The sequence below is a fragment of the Dendronephthya gigantea genome, unplaced genomic scaffold (genome assembly GCF_004324835.1).
Source record: "Dendronephthya gigantea isolate DGI-Jeju-01 unplaced genomic scaffold, DenGig_1.0 000001F, whole genome shotgun sequence".
Classification (NCBI taxonomy): domain Eukaryota; kingdom Metazoa; phylum Cnidaria; class Anthozoa; order Malacalcyonacea; family Nephtheidae; genus Dendronephthya; species Dendronephthya gigantea.
The window spans coordinates 3,415,941-3,437,633 of record NW_021163011.1 but is presented as its reverse complement, the minus strand read 5'-3'; the positions used below and the strand labels follow the sequence as shown (position 1 = coordinate 3,437,633).

Genomic DNA, 21,693 nt, shown 5'->3' with positions numbered 1-21,693 from the left:
CACAGCAATTACAATTAAATGCTAGATTTTATACAACCATTGCCCATGCGTGTAACAAGTTGTGTCAAGCATCGCGTCAAAGATGGCTTTAAGCACAATTAGCTGAAAGATAGCTGAAAGAAACAGGTTTAAACAACAGCGTGGGTCTGTGCAAATTTTTTAGTGGCTCGAGACTTGAAAGTTTACCCGATTTTGTAAATTTATTTGCCGTAATGTAAATTACAAAAAAAGGTAAACTGATGCGATTCAACGCGGCGTTGAAATTGAATTATAATACCTATATTCAGGCCTTTCATTTCGATTTCAACGGAATCTTTTCATTCGTGAGTTAAAAAAAAGCCTTCAATAAAATTCATGTCTGAGAATGAAATTTAATCCTTTCATGCTTGTATCCTGATCGGTGGTTCGCGTCAGGTCCTGTCTTGTCCGTTTGTCCGCATCCGCACTTTGTTGGATTTTGTCTCAAAAAAATTATTTCATAAATACTCACATGTGCGCGATACAAAAAATTCTTGATGAATAAAAAAATATAAATATATATGTATGTTCACATCTAAGACTATGATAAACGTCACGTTTTAGACATCGCCGCCAAGGTCATAATTGTGGTTATTCCTCAATATCTGCGGTGAAACGATGAGTGTGATTGGACGTCCTGTTGAGAATTTTCATTCAAACCTACTGACCCGCGGGAGGAAGGCTCAGCTGACTTCAACAACAGCAGCATACCACGGAGGATCGCGTTTGTTGATTTATATGCACATAGATAGTGACAAGTTGATTTGAGCTTGTGGTTTTTTATTCATCGTATTCTTCTGTTCAAGTTTATAAATTCATTATCCAAGATCTCTGCGAGTATGTCGAAGAAATTTTAGCTGGTGAAACTATATCGTACATACGACATTTGTGTACATTGTTATTGGAATCTCTGCATTTTATATCTCAAACTATAAAGCTCATTATGCCGGATTTAATCTACCCAGACGAGTTAAAAGATATCTATGACATACGAGAAACTATTGGCAGTGGTAAGTAGTGGCAGAACTGCTGGAAGATTCCATGTAATTTAGTTTATTTAAATCCATAGTACTAAACACACTATGTCATGCAGTTAATTGGGGCAAACAAATACACGAAATTTATCGCTATGAACCGATGTTGTATACATATTTGCAGCGTTTTAGCTTGCTTTTGAAATGATATGGTTAAAGACGTTAAAATATGTCATCATCATGACAAAATTGTACATATCGCCACACAAAATATTACAGTAAGCTGTCTTTATAATTTCCAAATCGTGTTGATTCATGCGGCAAAATATGGCAGATGTTCGCAGCTTGCTCTACGTTTATATGCCTCTTAAAATTGTTCCGGCTTTCGATTATCGGCCATGACACTATTCGATTTATTGCTTCATGCAATGACCTAGCAGATTCTCAGTCAAACATTGAGCAAGTGATAAAGATCACCATGAGATTAGCGAATAGCGCGACTGAAGCTGATGGATCAGGATCTAAAACTGGCATGCGTATTATTTAGTCTTCCGGTCTAACCACCAAATGTTCGAACATTGCCATGTTTTAAAATGTAGGTCCTTTTATGGCTTTACCTTTTAATGCCGAACTTCAGGGATATGCTGTGAGCTCCGTCAATGCAATATCTATCGGAAATTCTCGTAAATCGAAAGTATCTAAAAAGTACCTCGCATGTAATTTTCATGAAGGAAGATGGCAAAATCTCAGATAGAGTCGTTGCCGTATTGGAGCACATTTCAAACAGCACTTGTTTGCCAGTTGAATGTGATTAGATAAATTGTGATAGCATGCAGTGCCATTAAAAAGAATTGTTCATTTTGGATATCAACTACGACAAACGAGGTCAATGAATATTCGCTTTAATCCCAACGGATATTATCGAAACATATAACAATGTTTTGCTAGAAAGCAGTGTAACGATGCATAGATTCTACTGATAATTGATACATTCTTTAGAATGAGTTCAAAGTATTACACCACAATCAGTACTCTAAAAGCGATATTGATTTACCAAGGGGAACTTAAAAAAATGCAGTCAACTTGTCGGTCACTGTGGCCACAGATTAGAGGATTTCTTCGACTATTTTAATATCATACGTGTTATGAACGTAGTCATAGAGATATGCTTTCACAAGTGCGGTTTAATTTTATGTTTAATTTTAAAGGTTCGATTTAAAAAGCCCTATGGCTGTGACTGATCTTTAATAATCAAGCTGTGTGTCGGGAAATTAGGTTTTTGTTGCGAGACATAAAACAGGCGACTATTTGTTTACGTTTTACCGGACGGAACTTTGTAAATATTAATTTATACCTTCTGAATATTACGGTGAAAAGGCGCTTATTTATCAGCTGTCGTCCACTTTAAAATCAGACCTTAATTTTAATCACACGTGAAGTGCGTGAGACGCCAAAGCGGTGGTGAGACACATACATTTAACGCTTTCGCACATTTTCACGCAAATAAATTTCTATGAATCATTTAGGCCGGCATTACACACCGCATATGCCGGGCATCACCAGCCGCATATGAACGAAGTAAATGATATTTGTGAACATCCTAAAAGCACAATTGATTTCGTCAACATTAAAAAGAAATATGAATTCTTCTTAAATTAGACGATTTCAAATACACTGTAGTCCAGGGAACACCGGGGCGCGAGTCTATAAATTTAATCATGACTTATGTTGTTAACATAATCGTGCTTTACACTCGCATTTGCCTCGTAAACAATAGCGTGAATAGCTCGAACATAAACGAACTAAAACATTTTGATTATTATAGATATCTCCACATCTACTGCATCTAGATACAGTAATTTGACATTGTATTTTAATTGAGAAAAAAAATTGGGGAAAATTTTATTTTTTGACAAACGAATTTTTTTATTAAAAAATGTTTGTAAATTGCAACATGTTTACAAATATCACGACGAACGGAAATAGATAAACTGATTGGAACAACAATTAGCATATAGACTATGTCATTGTAACGTTTCAAGGCACAATAATTATTTGGCTGTTTGGCAGAGAAAGAGTTGGCTTGTTTACCAAGCCAAGTTTCCTTTAGCCTTAGCGACTAGCGAGATCTCGCTGTGAGAAACCGGGCGTTTTATGAACAAACAGCTGACGAATGACTGGCTTCTCGAGATATATTTTTAATGGCGAGATCTGAACGAAGCGCGAAGACGAGAACGTAAACACGACTGAGCTGGCCCGCCTACCGGGATAAAAGTTTGAACTCAAAGATGCCGCAGCGAGATACTTTTAACAAATTTCAAAACAATGTCAAAACAATAAAATTGTCCCGACTAGCGGGATGAAATTTTTTCTCATATAAACAAAAAAGAAAAGCAAATTCAGCTTACCTGGCTATCCTGGTTTCCATATATCAGGAAGATGATTTCATGATTTCCTAGAATTATAGACATGCGTGATGTGTAATATTCAATGTTGGATAGCATTTTTTCGTCTGAGTCTGAGACATTAGAAACTAAATAGTATCATAAATCGTCATAACAGCAGGATGCTGTTATTAATCACGAGCTAGTATGTTGATTACTATGAGGAATACAATAGCAAAACTGTATTCTTTATACCTTAAAATCAATTGAAATGTAGCTTAGCTGCAATATACACCAAAAGTAAAACTGGTGAAAGCAATTTGGCAACAATTTCGTAAGCGTAAAAATGATTAATTAATAATCTTTCCTAGCCTGGAGGGATAATTTGAAGCTATGCTGTACATAGTCAAAATGCATAATCATAAATTTAATGTTTTTTAATCAGTAATTTACTCTGGCTCCTGAAAACGGAAAAATCCCGTCGTGTCGCCAAGTCAGGTTCCGCATATGCACAGCCCCACACAGACCAGACAATTCGCCAACGCAACGCAAATATCATCTGCAAATGCAAAAGCAACTTTGTTCCAAATTTATCTTTTTAAATATTGATAAGCGCCTATGTTTTGCTGCATTCATATCTGTTAAAGATTTCTTTGATGGGCATTTATGGTTACTCTTAATTTCTGAAAATTCACGACGCGTTGGTCACGTTCCATGCGGTTTGCGTTGGCCTGAGACCTAGTCAAACATGGAACGATTTCATGCGCCGCCGACTGGTCGTAAAGTCACATATTTCAATGTTTTGTTCTAAAAGATTGCGCTGCGAACAACTTTAACGTAAAAACCCAAAATTTCTGAGAGACGTTAGTTTTTTAGGTTTCTATAGTGTTCACGGTTTTTATGTGACCTCGTAGCCGCCGCGTTGGCGTGATAACTGGAGTTGCCTGCAGCTTGCCTAACTTTAGGGCAGATGTCTATCATAACAGAATTTTTTTCTTTGTGAACATTGCTTAAAAAATTAATACTGTTCATGATTTTTTTCTTAGGTGGGTTCGCCAAGGTGAAGCTTGCTATTCACCAACTGACTAATGAAAAGGTATTTGCAGTGTTGAAACTTCATATGATGAGAAAATATTGCACTGTTATTTTTTATTTCATTTGCCTTCTGTATGTGTGATGTATGATTTGAAACTGAACGTTAATTAAAGCGTTTACCAGACCATGTTAATAGCGGGCAAAGTAAGATCGCTTTTTGTCCACCGAAACCAAACCTGGGCACGAGTTAGGAGTTTCGAGGGAACGCAATGGAGGCATGGAGTGTAGTTAACAATTGAACCACGAACTCAGTCGTATGTCGACGAGCTCATATCGACGAGTCCTAGTACCGAGTCATTACTATCAGCCATCTAAGACGAAAGCACTTTTGAGCACTATTTAAGCGCTATTTTTTTCTTAAAATTTCCTTTAATGTAAAATTAAATTTTAAAGAAAAAAACTTTTTCACAAAGATAAAATAGCTACTTATATGCAACTAAATATCCTCGTTCTTTCCTGTTGATTTGTTATATATTTCTGGGAAATTTTTTGTGGCACCAGAAAGCGGCTGAGAAAAATGGTCAGCCATTTTGTTATTGCTTATTAGACTTTGCTCGACCTATCAGATTACTGAATCATCCATAGTGGATATAGCACATTTCAACATCATGACAATTGTATTTAAATTGTTCTACATTTTGTAGGTCGCCATAAAAATGATGAACAAATCAACTCTAGCAGTAAGTACTGATGTATGTATTAATAGAAAGCCAGGTTTTTTAATACAGCAAATTAAGACAAGGGGTCAATGAACTTTATACTGCGGACTGAGACTCAGGTCTAGACTATGTATATACATATGGTGTTCAAATTTCAAAATATGATATACCAATCAACACATCACATAATGTTTGTTTTTACCATCCTGCGGTAATTGAGTCATTCGTTATGATTCGTTATCAAAACTTATCGTGATCTGGATGCGTGTTTCTGTTCTAGCACGATCTGCCGCGTGTTTACGCTGAAATTGAGACCATGAAAGACCTTTGCCACCAAAACATTTGTCAACTTTACGAAGTTTTGGAGACTGAGGAAGAAATTTTCATGATTTTAGAGGTATTGGTACTGATAACAATAAACACGAACTGAACATGATATACCTTACTCACATGCATGTTTTGAATATGTGACTGAGGTAATTCTGCCTTTTCCGAATGTTGGAAAGTCGGTAAAATTTCAATGAAAGTTTTTTCAATCCAATGTAATCGTAATGAGACCATCGAATAGGTGATTTTTCACAAAATAGAACCTCCACATGCAAGTACAAAAGTTTACGTAAATACGAGAAAGAAGTCTTATCATGCAGGTCCTTCAATTCCTTGATTAGGAGTGCTTAAAAGATTAATTTTACGAGCACTTCAAACAGAAAGAGACTTCAAAAAAAGTTTGAAATTGTGCTTTCTTATTAGGCTATAAGTATATATATAAACAAATATGTCTAGTTATTGCTGACTCGAAAATGGTGGAAATATAAATTCAACGAGAACAGTCTAGGGCAAAACGTGAGTCTCTTGTGCAAAGTCTCCGCCAATATTTGGATTATATTTTGTTTTCCCGACAATACTCTTGAATTCTTTTGCGGAAAATGTACGTGCTTGGCCTAATGTCAATATTGATATTTTTGTCGGGTTTCCGAACATTTCAATGACCTTACACCCACAACCTCTTGAGAACAGAACTTTTTAAAAACAACTCTTTCTTTTGTTGTAGTATGCTCCTGGAGGAGAACTTTTCGATTATATTGTTGCGAAGGACCGTTTAGAGGTTTGTATGATTAATTACTCATGTCATGTTCTTTCTATTTCTTCGCTGTTTGTTTACATGCAAGAACTGTATATTATGCCTTCGTCTCATAGGAAAAAGAAGCAAGGCACTTTCTACGTCAGATTGTGTCCGCTGTTGGTTACATGCACGAGAAAGGCTATGCGCATCGAGATCTAAAACCGGTCAGTAAATATTTTTTTATGATTAACCACCCATGCACATTTAAACCAATTGGATTTAAGGTTTTAGAATCAGGATCTTTTGAAAATTGAGTCGTTGTTATAGATCGTATTATTTACCATCATCTTGGAAAAAAATCATTCCTGCTAGTATGCAACTATTATAATATATGTATGTAATCTCAAATTAGCATCAAATGTGGTATAAGAACTGCATAAAATAGACAAAAACACTTCTCGACGTTTCGACCTGAGGGCCTTCGTCAGGAGAGTTGGTTTCATATACTAACTCAGTCTCCTGAAGAAGGCCCTCAGGTCGAAACGTCGAGAAGTGTTTTTCCTCAGGTTAAAACGTCGAGAAGTTGTTTGAAGACGCTGCCATGCTGCTCCCTGGTTATATTTGAACATAATCTCAGATGAATTTGTTCTTTTTTAGGAAAATCTCTTATTGGATGAAAATCAAGTAAGCATATTTGAATATATTCGCTCCATTTTCCCTTTAATTTTTACCTCAGTCATCAAATTAACTAACGTTAAATCCCAGGTTGTATGTTTACATAATGGTTTCTTTCAAGGATATCAAGCTGATTGATTTTGGATTGGTGGGAAAACCAGAGGGAGGAATGACCCAACAACTCGAAACGTGTTGTGGATCACCAGCTTATGCTGCTCCAGGTACAGTTATATCAAGACTCACCCAACCCTTCACCCAACCCTTCACTCAACCCTTCACCCAACCGTAGACCTACCCTAAACCCAACCCTTCACTCAACCTTTCACCCAACCATTCACCCAACCCTTCACTCAACCCTTCACCCAACCCTTCATTCAACCCTTCACTCAACCCTTCACCCAACCCTTCACTCAACCCTTCACCCAACCATTCACCTAACCCTTCACCCAATCCTCCACGCATCCCTACGTGGTTCTTCTGGTCAATTACACCCGTTCCCAACAATGTGTTCGAAGAGATCCTAGAAAGCGATCCAACTTTCTTGCAGTTGTTCTCGTTACTTGACTATGGGAGAATAATTCAATCACTCGAGAATTTTTTCTTTTTTTACTAGAGTTAATATCTGGTGTACCCTATTTTGGTAATGAGGTATATACGCAATCAGTCTGGGAAAGGTTGTGCGAAGGTCGGATGCACTATCCATGCAACGGACAGTGGGTTTTTTCAATTGCTCTAAAACTGCCGGTGTTTTGGTATAATTTGCTTTAAACCTTCTTATTCTTGAAGTAGTGTTTCTGTTTATTCATTGTGGTGGATAGCGCATTCCAATCTTCTCACAATGGTCAAATTTTGCATATGAAATAAAGGAATTGTTCTGAATTATATGCCTTACATAAAGCCCATGCATTCACATCTTTAGGCGGATTTATGGAGTTTGGGTGTTTTGCTCTATGCTCTATTGTGTGGCTTTTTGCCCTTCGATGACGATAATACTTACAACTTGTACAAAGCGATCCAGGCAAGTAGACTTTTACATTGTACGTAGAATCTTTAAGAAAAACTAGATAGGTAGATAACTTATTTTTACTTTTAGAAAGGAGAATATGAAATTCCGGATTTCCTATCAAAAGGCAAGTGTTCTTACCCACATGCACGTTTATATTATTGTATATAGCATTTTGTTTGTAGACCAATGGTTTGCATCTACTGAAACAAGAACACTATCATTAATTTGAAAAAACTGAACATGATCCTGGCAGTTGTATGGTCATCTTAACAATACCACGTGCTTGTTTTGCTCTCTCTCATAAAAACGTGTTTCAATACCTCGGTGACCATGCACATTTATAAACTGCATCAAGTTAGCATGTACCCATGCATCGCCAGAGTATAGCGATAAGAATTTTTCATAAGAATTTTTCACCAAAAATTTTTCGTCGAAATTAATTTTTTTCTCTATTATTAAGGAAGTGTTGCCTTAATCGGACAATTGTTGCAGGTATTTTTGCGTGCTCTTTGCCTCAATTTGTTTGTTTCATAATTTTGCCTCATAATTTTAGTTGGTTTTCTCAGACAGTGTTCTTTTCGAAAAATTCATACCGACATTATTGCTGTGTTTCAGACCGATCCTAGAAGGCGTCTGACCGTCCAACAACTTTGCTTGCATTCATGGCTGAACAAAGGATACGCAAATCCCGTGAATTCAAGAACGCGTGTCAAGGTATTAGAGAATGTTGTGTTTTAATTTTACCAAAGCTTCAACCAAAGAGATTTGTTGCAGTTGTGCCATGTAACTGCATTTCAAAGATATTGTAAAATGTGTTTTGTACTGTATGAGGAGAAATATTTGAGGGGTTTTTTTGTAAACATGCGACAATTTAATCTGTTAATAACCTCATCCGACCTCGTATCCAGACGCTTATATTTTAAAAGAAAACATTGCGTTTGGGGATCAATTACTAAGAACGCGCCCTGATTTTAGTAGTTTTTACATAGTTTTCCAAATAAATGACCTAATTATAACATTACGCCTATCACCCTCTTATATATCTAATTAAGTTTTACCTTATTCAAATACCACAAATAGTCTCAAGAAAAGATAATTCATTGCTTCACTGTTTCATCTCTAACCAGAAAGACGAGCCTGACACAGAAGTAATTAAAGAACTTGCTTTATATTATGGTGTATCACCTACGACTATGACGTCTCTTGTTAAAGAGGTGTGTATAACGTAGACTTCATATGACAAAATTAAAACTAATCAGGTTTTCAGGCCAAATTACACTTATCGATGTCTCAGAGATTAACTAAAATAATAGTATTTCGTTGAGTTGCAGTGATAATATTATAAGTGAAAACTATTTTACACAAGTGGTGCAAATTGTCCAACTTTTATTATTGCGCAAAACCTGACTCAAAACCTGGTTCACAGTTCACCTTCAAAGGCAAAGATATTCATAAAGAGATATAGGAATAAAATTTAAAATTTTCGTAATATATCTAAAGTAGAACAAATAGTTCAGTATAAAATGAATCACTTTATAAGTGTTTTTGTGTATTACACTATGCATAGTACTAAAAAGTCTCTTCTAATATAGGTTATTTATGTTTTACCTTTTTAAACAACAGTATCAATTTGATGATTTAACTGCCACGTACTTTCTGCTATGTAAGAAGAAGAGTCGCGGGGAACCTGTGAAGATAACCAATTATTGTTCAAAGTAAGTTACTTGTGAGTCTTCTATTGAGAGTAGGTTACATTTCGTTGATACGCTGTTGTCCTTCATTGATAATGTAGGCTACCTTTGTTTATCTTGTGTTCATCTTCGTTGCGAGTTATTTATCAACCCCCCTCCCCTTGCTCTTGCCAGTCGCTAGATGACTAACCACCTTCACCACACTTACGACATCAGTCAGATAATCGATTGTATTGATTGTACTGTTACTGACTAAGCGCAATCTATGATTAACTATGGAATGCATGTGCAGTGATTTAGAGTAATAAATTGTTATTTTTCTTAACTCCTCTAATTTTGTTCCTAATATCCCATCTTTCTTATATTGCAATCGTCTATCAACAAGATCTCAACGAAGAAAGAGAAAAGATATGCTAGCAATTGAGGTATCTGTTAAATAATGATTTGTTGATTTTGAAAACCTTGTCGCGTCCTAATACAACCTCCCTGGTATCAAGTTCTTGCCGTGTCTTGATGGTGAAACTCCATGTGTCACGCTGTGATTTGCGTTGTATTGCATGTTTCTTTGTCTTTGTATTGATCCCGTGCGCCTATTGTTGTTGTTTTCGGTAGAAAAGAATAAGCGCGTCAAAAGAAAACAGCGAGAATGAGGTGAACCACGAAGCAGATCCACCATCAATCTTAGTTGATGATGAAGACGACGTATTCCCTGATCTTCACAGTGATTTCAGGAAACCAAGATCGTGTACTCTTCCCCCGGATTTTACGGAGCCTCCAGCAATTGGCGAGATGCCAAGCACTATATTACCCCCTAGTAACCTTCTGACTCCATTAGTTTCAAGTAGGGGTTGGTACTTTCGTTTCATATGAAAGAGCTCTCTCTCTCGGCCGGAAGAGTGAAAAAAGGCTTTTTGTTACTCGTTTGTATTTAACCAAACCACTTAAGTTGTCACTGGTTGAAACGACTCTATTTCTATTGCCAGAAAGTCCGGTTACATCATCTGTTTCGAATTATGAAATTGGATCGGGAAAACCTTTATCACCCGAAACAAAGTTGTAAGTCTTTTCATTGAGTAATGTAAAGCTACAGCGTAGGAATTTAAAACGCTTTTGAGGATATAATATAATATAATCGTAAAGTACTTACAGCTGTGGTTTTTGAGACAACCGATAGGGTATTATTTGGTTGTTTCAAACTAACAACTACTGACGTTGAGTTTTTTTGAAATTATAGATGGTCTCAGTCTCTTGACCGCAACCTTGACCGGGGACCCTGGGCCAATGGCACAACTCGAACACCGTCTAAATCCGCTTCGTCTAGAAGGTTTAGTCAAAAGGTTATAGTATTAATCTCCTGTAATGATCACTTTTCATCAAAGCACGCCTGATGAGTTGTTCCCTTGGCCAAGATAAACAAAGAAATAAAAAACCTGTTACAAGATATCAGTTTTGAGGATTAGACAGTCATAGAGGTATTAAAATATCTCTTCTCATTTTTTTGTTAATAATTCACAGGCTATCTTTAACAGTATTGAAGGTGGTCTTAATAAATTTCTTGGAGCGTTCACGCCAAGAAGATCTACGAGTTCACATCCGCGAAAAGTGAAGGTATATGTTCCTCTGTATATCTTGTTCAGCAGGAGATTATTTGTTTGGTTGATTATAATGACTTTCAGCGTGTACATGTTTCCACTTATAGAGAAGTTAAGAACTTAAGATACCCAGCCCCTGATCAACGGTCATTTCATTGAGTGAATTCTTCTCTTGGTCACATGCATTTGTACTTCAGAAAAGTATGTTAGAAATAGGGTTCAATTCGAAGGAGAACATTGGAGAATATATAGGGGCCATCTTGTATTGACTAAAATCAGCTTGATCAGCATACTTGATATCAGTTACCAAATCACACCGGCTGGGGTTGGCTTGCGAGGTTGCTTGGCTACGCATAGTCTGTTTGTCGAAAATACAGATAATCGACCACCTTTTGACCTGTGATGAATGCTACGATGTAACTGCCGGAGAATTAAGATAATGTATCACGCCATGTTCCAAGATAAGGCTGCATGATCTACGATCGATAACGAGAAAGCTGGATGTACATTTCACCAGAATGCATGCAATCAGAAATTGTGTATGAAATTTACTTTGAAATGATTTTCAATGCTATAAAGTGACGCTATCAATATTGTCCTTCACCTCCCTAGTTCCCAGTGCATGATAGCCTTGTGTAAGGAAAATTTCCCCCATTGTGGAAATTCCTCAGTGAAGTAAAAACTTGAACGTTCTTATTACAGGAAGTTGCTAATGTTGCAACGACGACGAGCAGAGGAGCAGACGAAGCTCTCGACGCATTACAGAGAGTTATTGAAACCCGACATGGCTGGATGTACAAATGCAGTGGGTAGGTCAACCAGCATTAAAAGTATTTTTAACTTGGTTTTAAATTCATTTACCAGCCATCAAAATTAGACAACATTATCGGGAAATTCCAGTCGAATTTTACATTTCCTGGTGGCAAGAATTTGTATATAGAACATTGAGTTGGTAGGTAAACTAGGGGGGCTACAGCGCAGGTGGAACTATTTTGGGAAACTATCGCGTGAGATGAGATAACTGCATGGACGTGTTTGCAGGTTCACTGCGCGAAAAACGAAAAAATAAACGCAAATGGTTTTCAGTAATTTGTTCATCATTATGATTGGACTATGCTGGACGTTTGCACGAATCCTGTCAGAAATGTGTTTTGATTTTCATACTGTGTCACCAACTAATTTCCTTTCATACCGTGGTGTCATCGAAAAATCGTGTATTAACGCGCAATTAGAACAATCTATAGGCGGAGTATAGATTGTTCTAATTGCGCGTTCATTGTGTGGATGTCATTTGGGCCGAACGTAGCATTGGATACTGCAGGGGTGGATCCAGCACTAGTGCACTAATTTGCATGACACAAGAAAACTGCTCGAAATTGCCATTTTGTTTTGTAATGCAAATTAGTGCACTAGTGCTGGATCCACCCCTGGGATACTGCACAGTTGACCCACCAAATCGTTTTTACAAGTGGTGTACAATCAGTCCGCAATGTAAACAAACGTTTTGTTTACATTTTGAATCCGTATATTTCCTAAAATATCAAGAATTTTCACAATATTTGACACGCTTTTAGTTCGCTATACGTTTAGATGAAACATGCGAAATTTGTGCAATTTTGAAACAAGTACTAGACTACTCGAAGTAGAACCGATGCGCAGAAGCGAGCGTTGCATTCGAATAGAGTAAATTAATTTTTACGTTCACAGACAATTTTCAACACCTAACCTAATGCTAAAACACAGATCTAATCTAGAGATGTATAGCCCCCACTACAGACGATCTCGCTCTCATATTTCAGCCAATCAGCATTCAGAAGGGTTGTCGATATAGAAATCCATTCTTCAGTATCTAATCGATTTTATCTTCTGTTATTCTTTATGAAACCAGCCGATATTTTGTGATTATATGTTTAGACATTAGTTTAAACCCCAAATAAAGTATTTTAAAGACATATTAAGTTGCTTCAAACGATAAATGGATTTTTATTGGAAAATAATCGCAGTCCTTTCCCCTATTTCAGATCACTTGGCAGATATTGATGTATTCATGCAATACTTTTGATGTTTTCTAGTTATACTATTCGATGCAAAACCGTAGACGATCGGGGGAAAATTGTCTTAGATTTTGAACTGGAAATATGTGAACTTCCGAGGAGTCAATTAATTGGTAAGGCTGTTTATGACTGATAAGAATAAGATATTTAGGGTCCTAGTAACAACGATTTTTATTAGAATATGCAGAAATAGTTATGATTTTATAAAATTGCTTTTACCTTTTAAAAGAATTCGAAGCGCCTAACAATAAAAGAGCCAGTTGACTGAAAGTTCTACCAATGTGTGATCAGTAGCCATTTTGCTTGTTTCAAACAAACATAGCGAATAACGTAATTCGTGTTTATGAGTAAAAATCTCTAAGGAACCAGAGATAGCCTTTGGTGACAACTTTCTGATCCGTACACCATACCTTCAGTCATAACTTATCATGTCTTATCTGTGTCTTGTAGGTGTTCGGCGAAAACGCTTAAAAGGCGATACCTGGGCTTATAAAAAGATTTGCGAGGATATTTTAAAAGAAGCTGGTTTAGACTGAACATGCTGTATGATATGTTATTTATGATTTTTTTTGTCACAAAAGCCACGAGTGTGTCAACAGGAATTGGCCAAGGATTGACCTAAAGATTGTTTTTTTTTCTTTATCACGCATCGGTGGAAAACTGTGACGTTGCATAGAGGAGAGCGGGGCCTCTACAGTTGAAAAAGGCCCGAAAAGACAAACAAAAATGGGGGGAAGGGGGGGCACAGAATTATTTTTGTCAAATAATTTAGCGCATATGTATCAGGATTTCACCAATATATTTTGAGACATTTAAAGATCTAAAAAGAGAATTCCGTTCTCCGTAACATAATTAGGTGCGAGGGCAATAGACAATGTTTTTTACCCAGGCCCCGCTTAACCTCTCGTTGGCCCTAGAACCAATAAATAAGTCGGCCTGTTCGGAGTACTGATGAGTGGTTCTCCCACATCATTAATTCAAGTTTCTAAAGCTAAAATTAAATAGCATATTTTCTATTCACTATATCTACAACTTTTCGCCGAGTCTTAAGACTGTTTTCCACTTACGTGTTTTTCATACGCATGTACACGCACGTAAAAGTCTAAATCCTTTCACATGTTACCTCTAAAAAAACTAAGTGAATAAATCGAAGGAACTTAGTTTTCTGCATATTTTAGTATGCATTAGTTGACCTAGATGTTAAATAATAAAAATTTAAAAGCATTTAAAATTTCCCGTACGTGTACGTGCGTATAAAAAACGTGTAAGTGGAAAGTAACCTCAGTTTACAGAAAAAATCGGCCGAACACATGCAGCTATTCAACCCCCAGATGTATTCAGCGTTATTTTTTGAAATGTAAGTTTTCAAATCTTTTCTATTTACCACAAACAAAATTTGTAAAAATAATCAAAGGATGAAATTAGGCATGCATAGAAAATTTTATAGATAGGATGGCTTCTGTACGTCTAAACATTAAAAGGCTATACATGGTGATTTTTCTTTATACTACACCGTTGCACATTTTGTAAGAAGAACCTATGGTCTTTAAGTATTTTATTTGAAACAATAAACCTCGTTGTACTGTCCGCCACGTTCGTCACTGATTTGCTGATATGCATGCTTTGTAGATTTTTTCTGTTTTGAGTTATCTCACAGGAAAGGCATATAAAGTGCATGCATGTAGTGTTTAGTGCATGCATGCATTTAGTGCGTCGTGCATCTTACGGCACTGTGTATGTACGCAAAATTACGAGATTCTCAATCGTGAACTTTCCCTCGAACATAGCACGTGACGTGCATGCAGCCAAGTCGGTCTAAAAACGCTTCTTATAGCTCTGACTCTGTGTTGTCATCACAATTGAATAGATAATATTCGTTGAATGCGATTGTTTATATAGTTACCTTAATTAAATATACAAAATAAGCACCTCTTCAAGTCTTAAACAATAAACATACTACTCAACCCGTGTATATAGCTATAAGGCCTTTAACTATTTGGCAGCTATAGCATGCAAGCTATACTGAAAACAAAACATGAGAAATTTTCGTTTTTAATGTTTAAGTAATTTGTTATTCTGCTGGTGTGATACATTTAATATTGTTTCAGAATTTTAAAACCAATCGCTATGCAATCGTCAGGGCGTTCTATATCAGTTTTCGTAGACATGCATACATGATAAGTGCATGCATGCACGTATTCTTACATTTGTCTTACATGGTCTACATGCAATTCCAAGTCTGAATCATTGAATATAGTATGCATGTGAATATGTTGAATGAAGTATTTCCCAATCGTTATATTTTCTAATAAACGTCTACGGCATCGCGGTATGAGCCGTTTTTTTCCAGTGGATAATTTATTTCTGCCGCGGAGAACGTATCAATATCTTCGATAAAAATTAGCATCGGTTAGCATTGCCAAATACTGTTATTATACTCTGTGCAAGTGCAAACAGATCAATCAACGTCGTCGGCGCTAAATTCGACAACAAACAATCCACAACCAAAGAGATTTTATTCATTCTTGCCCGACAAAACTCTGTCATTAGACCTCGCTATTATATACTGTCATATTTCGAAACCACATACTGACATGGAAATTTTACGCATAAATAAAATGTTATCGCAGCAACTGAAGAGAGGCGCGCAGCCGGCCGCAATTTGTCGTTCATGCAAATAAATGCTTTTGAGTCTACTACAAAACAGAAATTATTTTAATACTGTTGCCCAAGGCTGAGTTTTTCAATACTGTTTATATACATGGAAATTTTCACTCGCGTGAGCAGTGTAGTTGAGTTAGATTCAAAGAAGACATAGTTCCTTGAGTACTCGATGCCTTATCAATGTCTCGCGATATTTTCTCAGACTGAGACCCTTATGATCAACTATGATATATTTTTCCATTTCTTCACATATCGCGTAGCGACGATAACGTTCACCAATTTCCGGTTCTTCTTCACCAGTTGCAATCTCTTCGTTTTTCGCAAATTTCTTAGGGACATCATTTCCTGTTTTGTCTTTGTTGATATCAGCTGCCGGCGATGTTCTTTTAATGGGACTGCGTGGAACAAGTTCGTTTATCGTGCTTAAACCTACGATATCTTTCGTTCGTTTGGCCGGCGACAAGTTTTCGCTACTTTTTATATCGATTTGAATGTCGTCGATGTCGGGTCGGTTTAACCCAGGCTGTGTTTCATTTATTTCTCTTTCCGTGTCTTCGTTGTCGTCGTCAAATGAATACCAAGGACTGGAACCACTCGAGCATGACGAATGAGGTAGTTCTGAATCAGCTTGTCCAAAATTATCGAAAGAGCCCTTGCATTTATTATTGCCTTCTCCTTTGTATTCTTTATCATCGAGTAATTTCTCTTTATAAACCTCTTCGTCAAATGATCTGGATCGTCGGGCCGCAGTCACCTCGCGAAATTTCTTCTGAATACTAGATGGAACATCTACGGACCATTGTCGCCTAAGTGATTTTCGCTTGCTTTTAACATTTTTCATTTTCTCGACATATGTAAACACTGATTATAAACATATAGAATAACATGAAAATATCGTTTCAGTTCATGCTCTTGAGCTCTGCAAACCAACAAATAATAAAGTAGGAAGAGCTGCGTGTCAAGAGATGATAATACTTCCCACTGTAGGCTGAACTGGCGACCGCGACGCGTGGACGTTGTTTTCTTCGTCGCGCACACCTTGTCGAATTGTGATCTCTTGATGCTCAGCCTCAAAACAGCTGGTCGTGGATGCTTAAACTTGCAGGAAACTCCGCTGGACTTTTGTATCGCTCTGTTTATATTTTGAAGATTGTATAAAACCAAATATTGTAAAACCAAACTGAGAGATGATTAAATTTAGACACGAACTGTGTGGGAAAGTTTTCTGCATGCATTTCGTGAAACCATTGACAACCTCGCGTTTAGTATGAATAATCATTAAGCGGACTCGTTTCTTAAAAATAAATACAATCGATGATTAAACGGATTAAAATGAGAAATTAATGACATATTTGCTTTGATACATTCAACACGCGAGAGAAAAGAAGATTATACCTACATCCCACATGAATCATAAGGCACGAATCTTATGCCTCTTCCGTTGTCTTTTCCGGCAGCCTTGTGTATTTTTGACGAAGACATACTACTTCACATTACTGCATAATGAGTCACCCTATGGGAATATAAATATATGGCGTACGGCGTGTCAATATTTGCCATGTCGATTTGAGTTCTTTGGTGTACAGACATAAGAATAAGAAGTATCAACATTCAAATTTTTGTACGTTGAATAATATTTCCTCGCAATATTATGTCAGCAAACATTTATTATTCTATTATTTATCATCGGTTTGCACAATGCGAGCATATCACTTCAGTAGAATCGATATTCATAATTTAGCATTACACGTATTCTAAACTGAAACTGTGCATGTGATCCATTCCGTCAAATGTAACTTTTGCATGCATGTCAAACGCGGCAAACAGATCTTTTATGACAGGGCCTAACAACGATATACTAGTGAAGATCGATTGCATTGAAAAAAATAGGACCTCGACAGGAAATTACTGCGAGGATTCACAATTTATAACCATAAATTATGATACTTTCCCTTCCTTGTCTAAATTACTCTTTTTAGTTTTCAAAATAATGAAATCTAATTTGCACGCGTGGTTTATACGGTTATGCAAATGATGCTTTGGTGGGCCATATGAGGAATTGTTAAGACCTTTTTTGACAACTTTAATTTAGCATGTGGCTTGGTTGACCGATGTGTTCTTATCAGTTATCACGTCTAATACGAAGTACGAAATCTTAATTCCCTTATTCGTATTTATTGAACGACCGTTTTCAGTACATTTTCTGGGGTTTTTTCTCTCAAAGAGACTATAGCACTTGATTATATATATAATGCGCTTGTTGTCATAACATCAAATTATTGTGTTAAAAAATATTGGCGATCGCAATTTTACCGCTAGATATTCTCTGATAACCTCTTGTGTTGTCTGCGTTACGGCAATAATAATAATAAAGTATGTCTTTTAGCGTTTGATTAAGATAACAAGGCAAAGTGAATAAAATCGCAAGATGTCTGGTCTTTTTGCATGCAAGTACTATATTTAAAGTCCTATATTAAAAACGAAAGAAATGCTTTATTGAAATGTATTGTCGATCATATGATATATCTTTTTTGACTTTCGAAAAAATGCTTTGTTTAATTTACAGTGTCAGGAGAAAAAAGTCAAAAACAAATACTACTGCATAATTTAACCTTGCCATTGCACGTCCCACAACTTCGCATTGCCTGTTGAGTTCACTGCTGATATGGAAATTGCAGAACATTTTTTACATTTAATTTAGAAAACGCGTAACCGACAAGCATGCGCAACGGGGAACGTTTGAAATAACTATGTTGTGAAACTTCGCCTGACACATGCATGTACTTGAAGAGATGATCGATGTATATATACATATAGACGCGTGTTCATGTATATTGGCCATAATTTATGAGGATATTTTATCTCGTCTATAATACTAGTTTTAAAAGCAACAATGCCTTGTATGAAAACATTACACACGCGTCTTAGGCCCTGTTTAGAATTGTCAAAGTTCTATGATCATGCATGCACATGCATGTAGACTGATGTAGTTGTTGTAATGTAGGATAACGAATGTTTCGGATATTTACGATGACAATGTCTAGGACTCAACCGGATTGCGAATAATGCAACTGAAGTCCTGCTGTGATCTATTTGGATTTTTGCATAGGTAATCTTCTACGTTTGGTGGATTTTGTGGAAATATTTCAAGAATATATTTGAGTAGTTATTTCAGCCTGATATTTGTATCAAACTGTTTATAACCGAGGATTTATACCGATGCTAAATCAAACTGTAATCCGGGCGTTAACGCATCGATAATCCAGTATTATATATATAGCAAGCCCATCCTGACGAATTCTTGTATAAATTGCCGCCCATGGCTAAGTGAATAATGTGGGAACGAACTCCTCTAAATAATGAAGATTATTTGTCTATCGGTAATTATTGACGTTACCAGAATGTACACATGGGAGGCGCATGTTTGTGGGAATCAGGCACGCTAAAGAAGGGGCTTACGTGATTATTAGCTTAAAAATATTTCCTTTCTTGCGTTGTTAACTGCATGCTTTCTCACGTTTCTTTTAAGACGGTATTTTTATACGTTTTTGTTTTTAAGAACATTTCCATGCATATAATACAGCAAGTAATTCGTATTGTCGCTTTTAGATCAGTATTTTCAACTGAAGCCTTCCTTTGAACTGAAACCTTTTTACCTAAAAGGTTTTAAACTCAGTAGTCTTAGTTAATAGTCTTAGATAATGTCTCATGCATGACTGTACAGTGTACTACCATCACGCATGAGACATTTATCCTGTCAGCTATATATGTGCAAGAAGAGGTTAAAGGATAAAGATCGATTACCTTAAGCTGTGACGATTAGGGCACTGCTGTTTAACATAGCGAAATACTGCCATCACTTGAGCCTGGCTGCGTGGGGGGCAGAAACAAAAAAAACTATAATATATAACGAAATGATTTTAGGTATTGTCGAACGCATGCATGAAATATTGAAGAGTTTATTTACGTATATACGAAACACTCGTTCACAAGGTGTGAGTGACAGTATAAGGGTGTATGCCTCACCACTAAACGATTTTCAAATTCATTTGCAATGCTCTAACGGTATTTGATATAAATAGACTATAAGGCCTACACAGACTAGGGATTTAGTTGTCGACAACTATTTGTGATCGACAACTAAAAGTTATCGACAACTAAAATAAGTCCGATGAAGGATTCCACACACTGGCACTCAAATACTGATTTAGCAACCGAAATAGCGCGGAGATTAAAAGTCGACAACTAAAATAAAAGTTTTCACACCCTAGAAAAACGCCAAAAAACGAGGCCGTGACTGGCCGTCGACAACTATTAGTTTTCGACAACTATACGCAGTTTAATTCCCGAAAAGGGAAACTGCTTAGTTGACGACAACTTATAATTTTGAGTTTAGTTGCCGACAACTTGCGCGACAGACTACGTTTTTTAGTTGTCGATAACCTTTAGTTGTCGATTAATTTATGATAACATAATTAATTTATGATAACATATGATAATTTATGATATTATATCCACAATATTTCTCAATTTTTAGCACGCAATTTTGCCCTTAGGCTGCAACGTGCTTTTCGGTTAATCTATCTATCTGTCTATCTATTCCACATTTTGAAGGATCCGTTAGATTCCTCGATTAGATCCCCGGATTAGTCTTATGAAAAGTTAACGAACTCCATTAAGATATAAACGGTCACATGCAGCGAAAAGTTTTTGCTCCAGCGGCTTCTAACTCATCCTGACAGTTTCCCAGCTGTTTCAACTTTGAAGTTCGAAGCAGATAGAACTGTAGAATTACGCAATAAATCTTCGACTATAATAATTGTTAAAAATTATTTTTGGCAGTTTCCACTCGTATTAGATGCGCGTGTTTAGACAGTGTGCGTCTTATAAGGATGTGCGTAATAAGGGGGTGTGTGTACTAGAGAATCTGCGTACTAAGAGGGAGTACGACTTCAGCTGTCTGCGTACTATGGAAATGTGCGAATTGAAGAATGTGGGAACAAAGGCATGTGCGAACCAAGAAATGTGCGAATTTATAGGGGCTGTTCACATGACCCCGGTTTAACGGGATTTAACAAAGCGTAAAATTTAACTTAAATTATAACTTTGAGGTAGTGTAAAAAGTCTTCACATGCTATTGTTAGGATAATAGCACGACTACCAGAATCGTGTTATTTACTCATTTCAATACCTCAAAGTCTCAAACGTAAAATTATGCTTCGTTAAATCCGAGTCGGTAACCGGGCTCATGTGAACCGCCCCTAAGTAATGTTCAGATTAAGGAATGTGGGAACTAAAGTACGTTCCAACTATAGGAAATATTTAAACCAAAGAATGTGCGGACGAAGGAATGTGCAATATAATCGTAGGCGGCCCAAAATTGGTGGTTTTTTAGACTTAATAAATCGTGCAATTTTATCACATATTACTCCTTTTATAGCTTGCGCAAGGCGGCGTTACTGTGTTTGTCGCACGATGGTCTGTCCAGTCCCGCGCGACGTTCGCGTAGTCTCATCAGTTTAATATATTCCACTTTTGTTTTCACTGGAATATATTAAACTGATGAGACTACGCGAACATCGCGCGGGACTGGACAGACCATCGTGCGACAAACACAGTAACGCCGCCTTGCACACGCTAGGAGGATTAATATGTGATAAAATTGATTTAGTTGGGCCGTCTATGGTCTAATCAAAAGATATGCGAAACAAGGCATGTGCGAACTAAGGAATGTGCAAACTAAGGAATGTGCAAACTAAGGAATCTGCAAACTGTAAGGAATGCACAAAAGGTGCGTAACAATGCTGAAAAACTGAAC

At 36.8% G+C, this 21,693-nt stretch overlaps 2 protein-coding genes across 2 annotated transcripts; one reads left to right on the top strand and one right to left on the bottom strand.

Annotated features, from left to right (window-relative positions):
* The first annotated feature begins 631 nt into the window (after positions 1-631).
* On the top strand, positions 632-14,334 carry LOC114528181 (maternal embryonic leucine zipper kinase-like). The gene is made up of 23 exons (XM_028549796.1): positions 632-1,028; positions 4,423-4,472; positions 5,116-5,151; positions 5,411-5,527; positions 6,182-6,235; positions 6,328-6,417; positions 6,851-6,877; positions 6,990-7,089; positions 7,482-7,516; positions 7,788-7,886; positions 7,962-7,998; positions 8,335-8,366; positions 8,490-8,588; positions 9,002-9,088; positions 9,498-9,589; positions 9,951-9,990; positions 10,178-10,412; positions 10,549-10,621; positions 10,800-10,902; positions 11,081-11,173; positions 11,860-11,966; positions 13,230-13,324; positions 13,662-14,334. The coding sequence occupies exons 1-23, from the start codon at positions 962-964 to the stop codon at positions 13,745-13,747; spliced, it is 1,854 nt and encodes a 617-aa protein (XP_028405597.1). The 5' UTR covers positions 632-961; the 3' UTR covers positions 13,748-14,334.
* A 1,033-nt stretch (positions 14,335-15,367) lies between these two features.
* On the bottom strand, positions 15,368-17,350 carry LOC114527646. Its single transcript, XM_028549351.1, has 2 exons — positions 17,275-17,350; positions 15,368-17,169 (listed from the first exon to the last, which is right to left on the bottom strand). Exon 2 carries the CDS (start codon positions 16,714-16,716, stop codon positions 16,015-16,017), a length of 702 nt encoding a protein of 233 aa, XP_028405152.1. The 5' UTR covers positions 16,717-17,169; positions 17,275-17,350; the 3' UTR covers positions 15,368-16,014.
* Between the last annotated feature and the right edge of the window lie 4,343 nt (positions 17,351-21,693).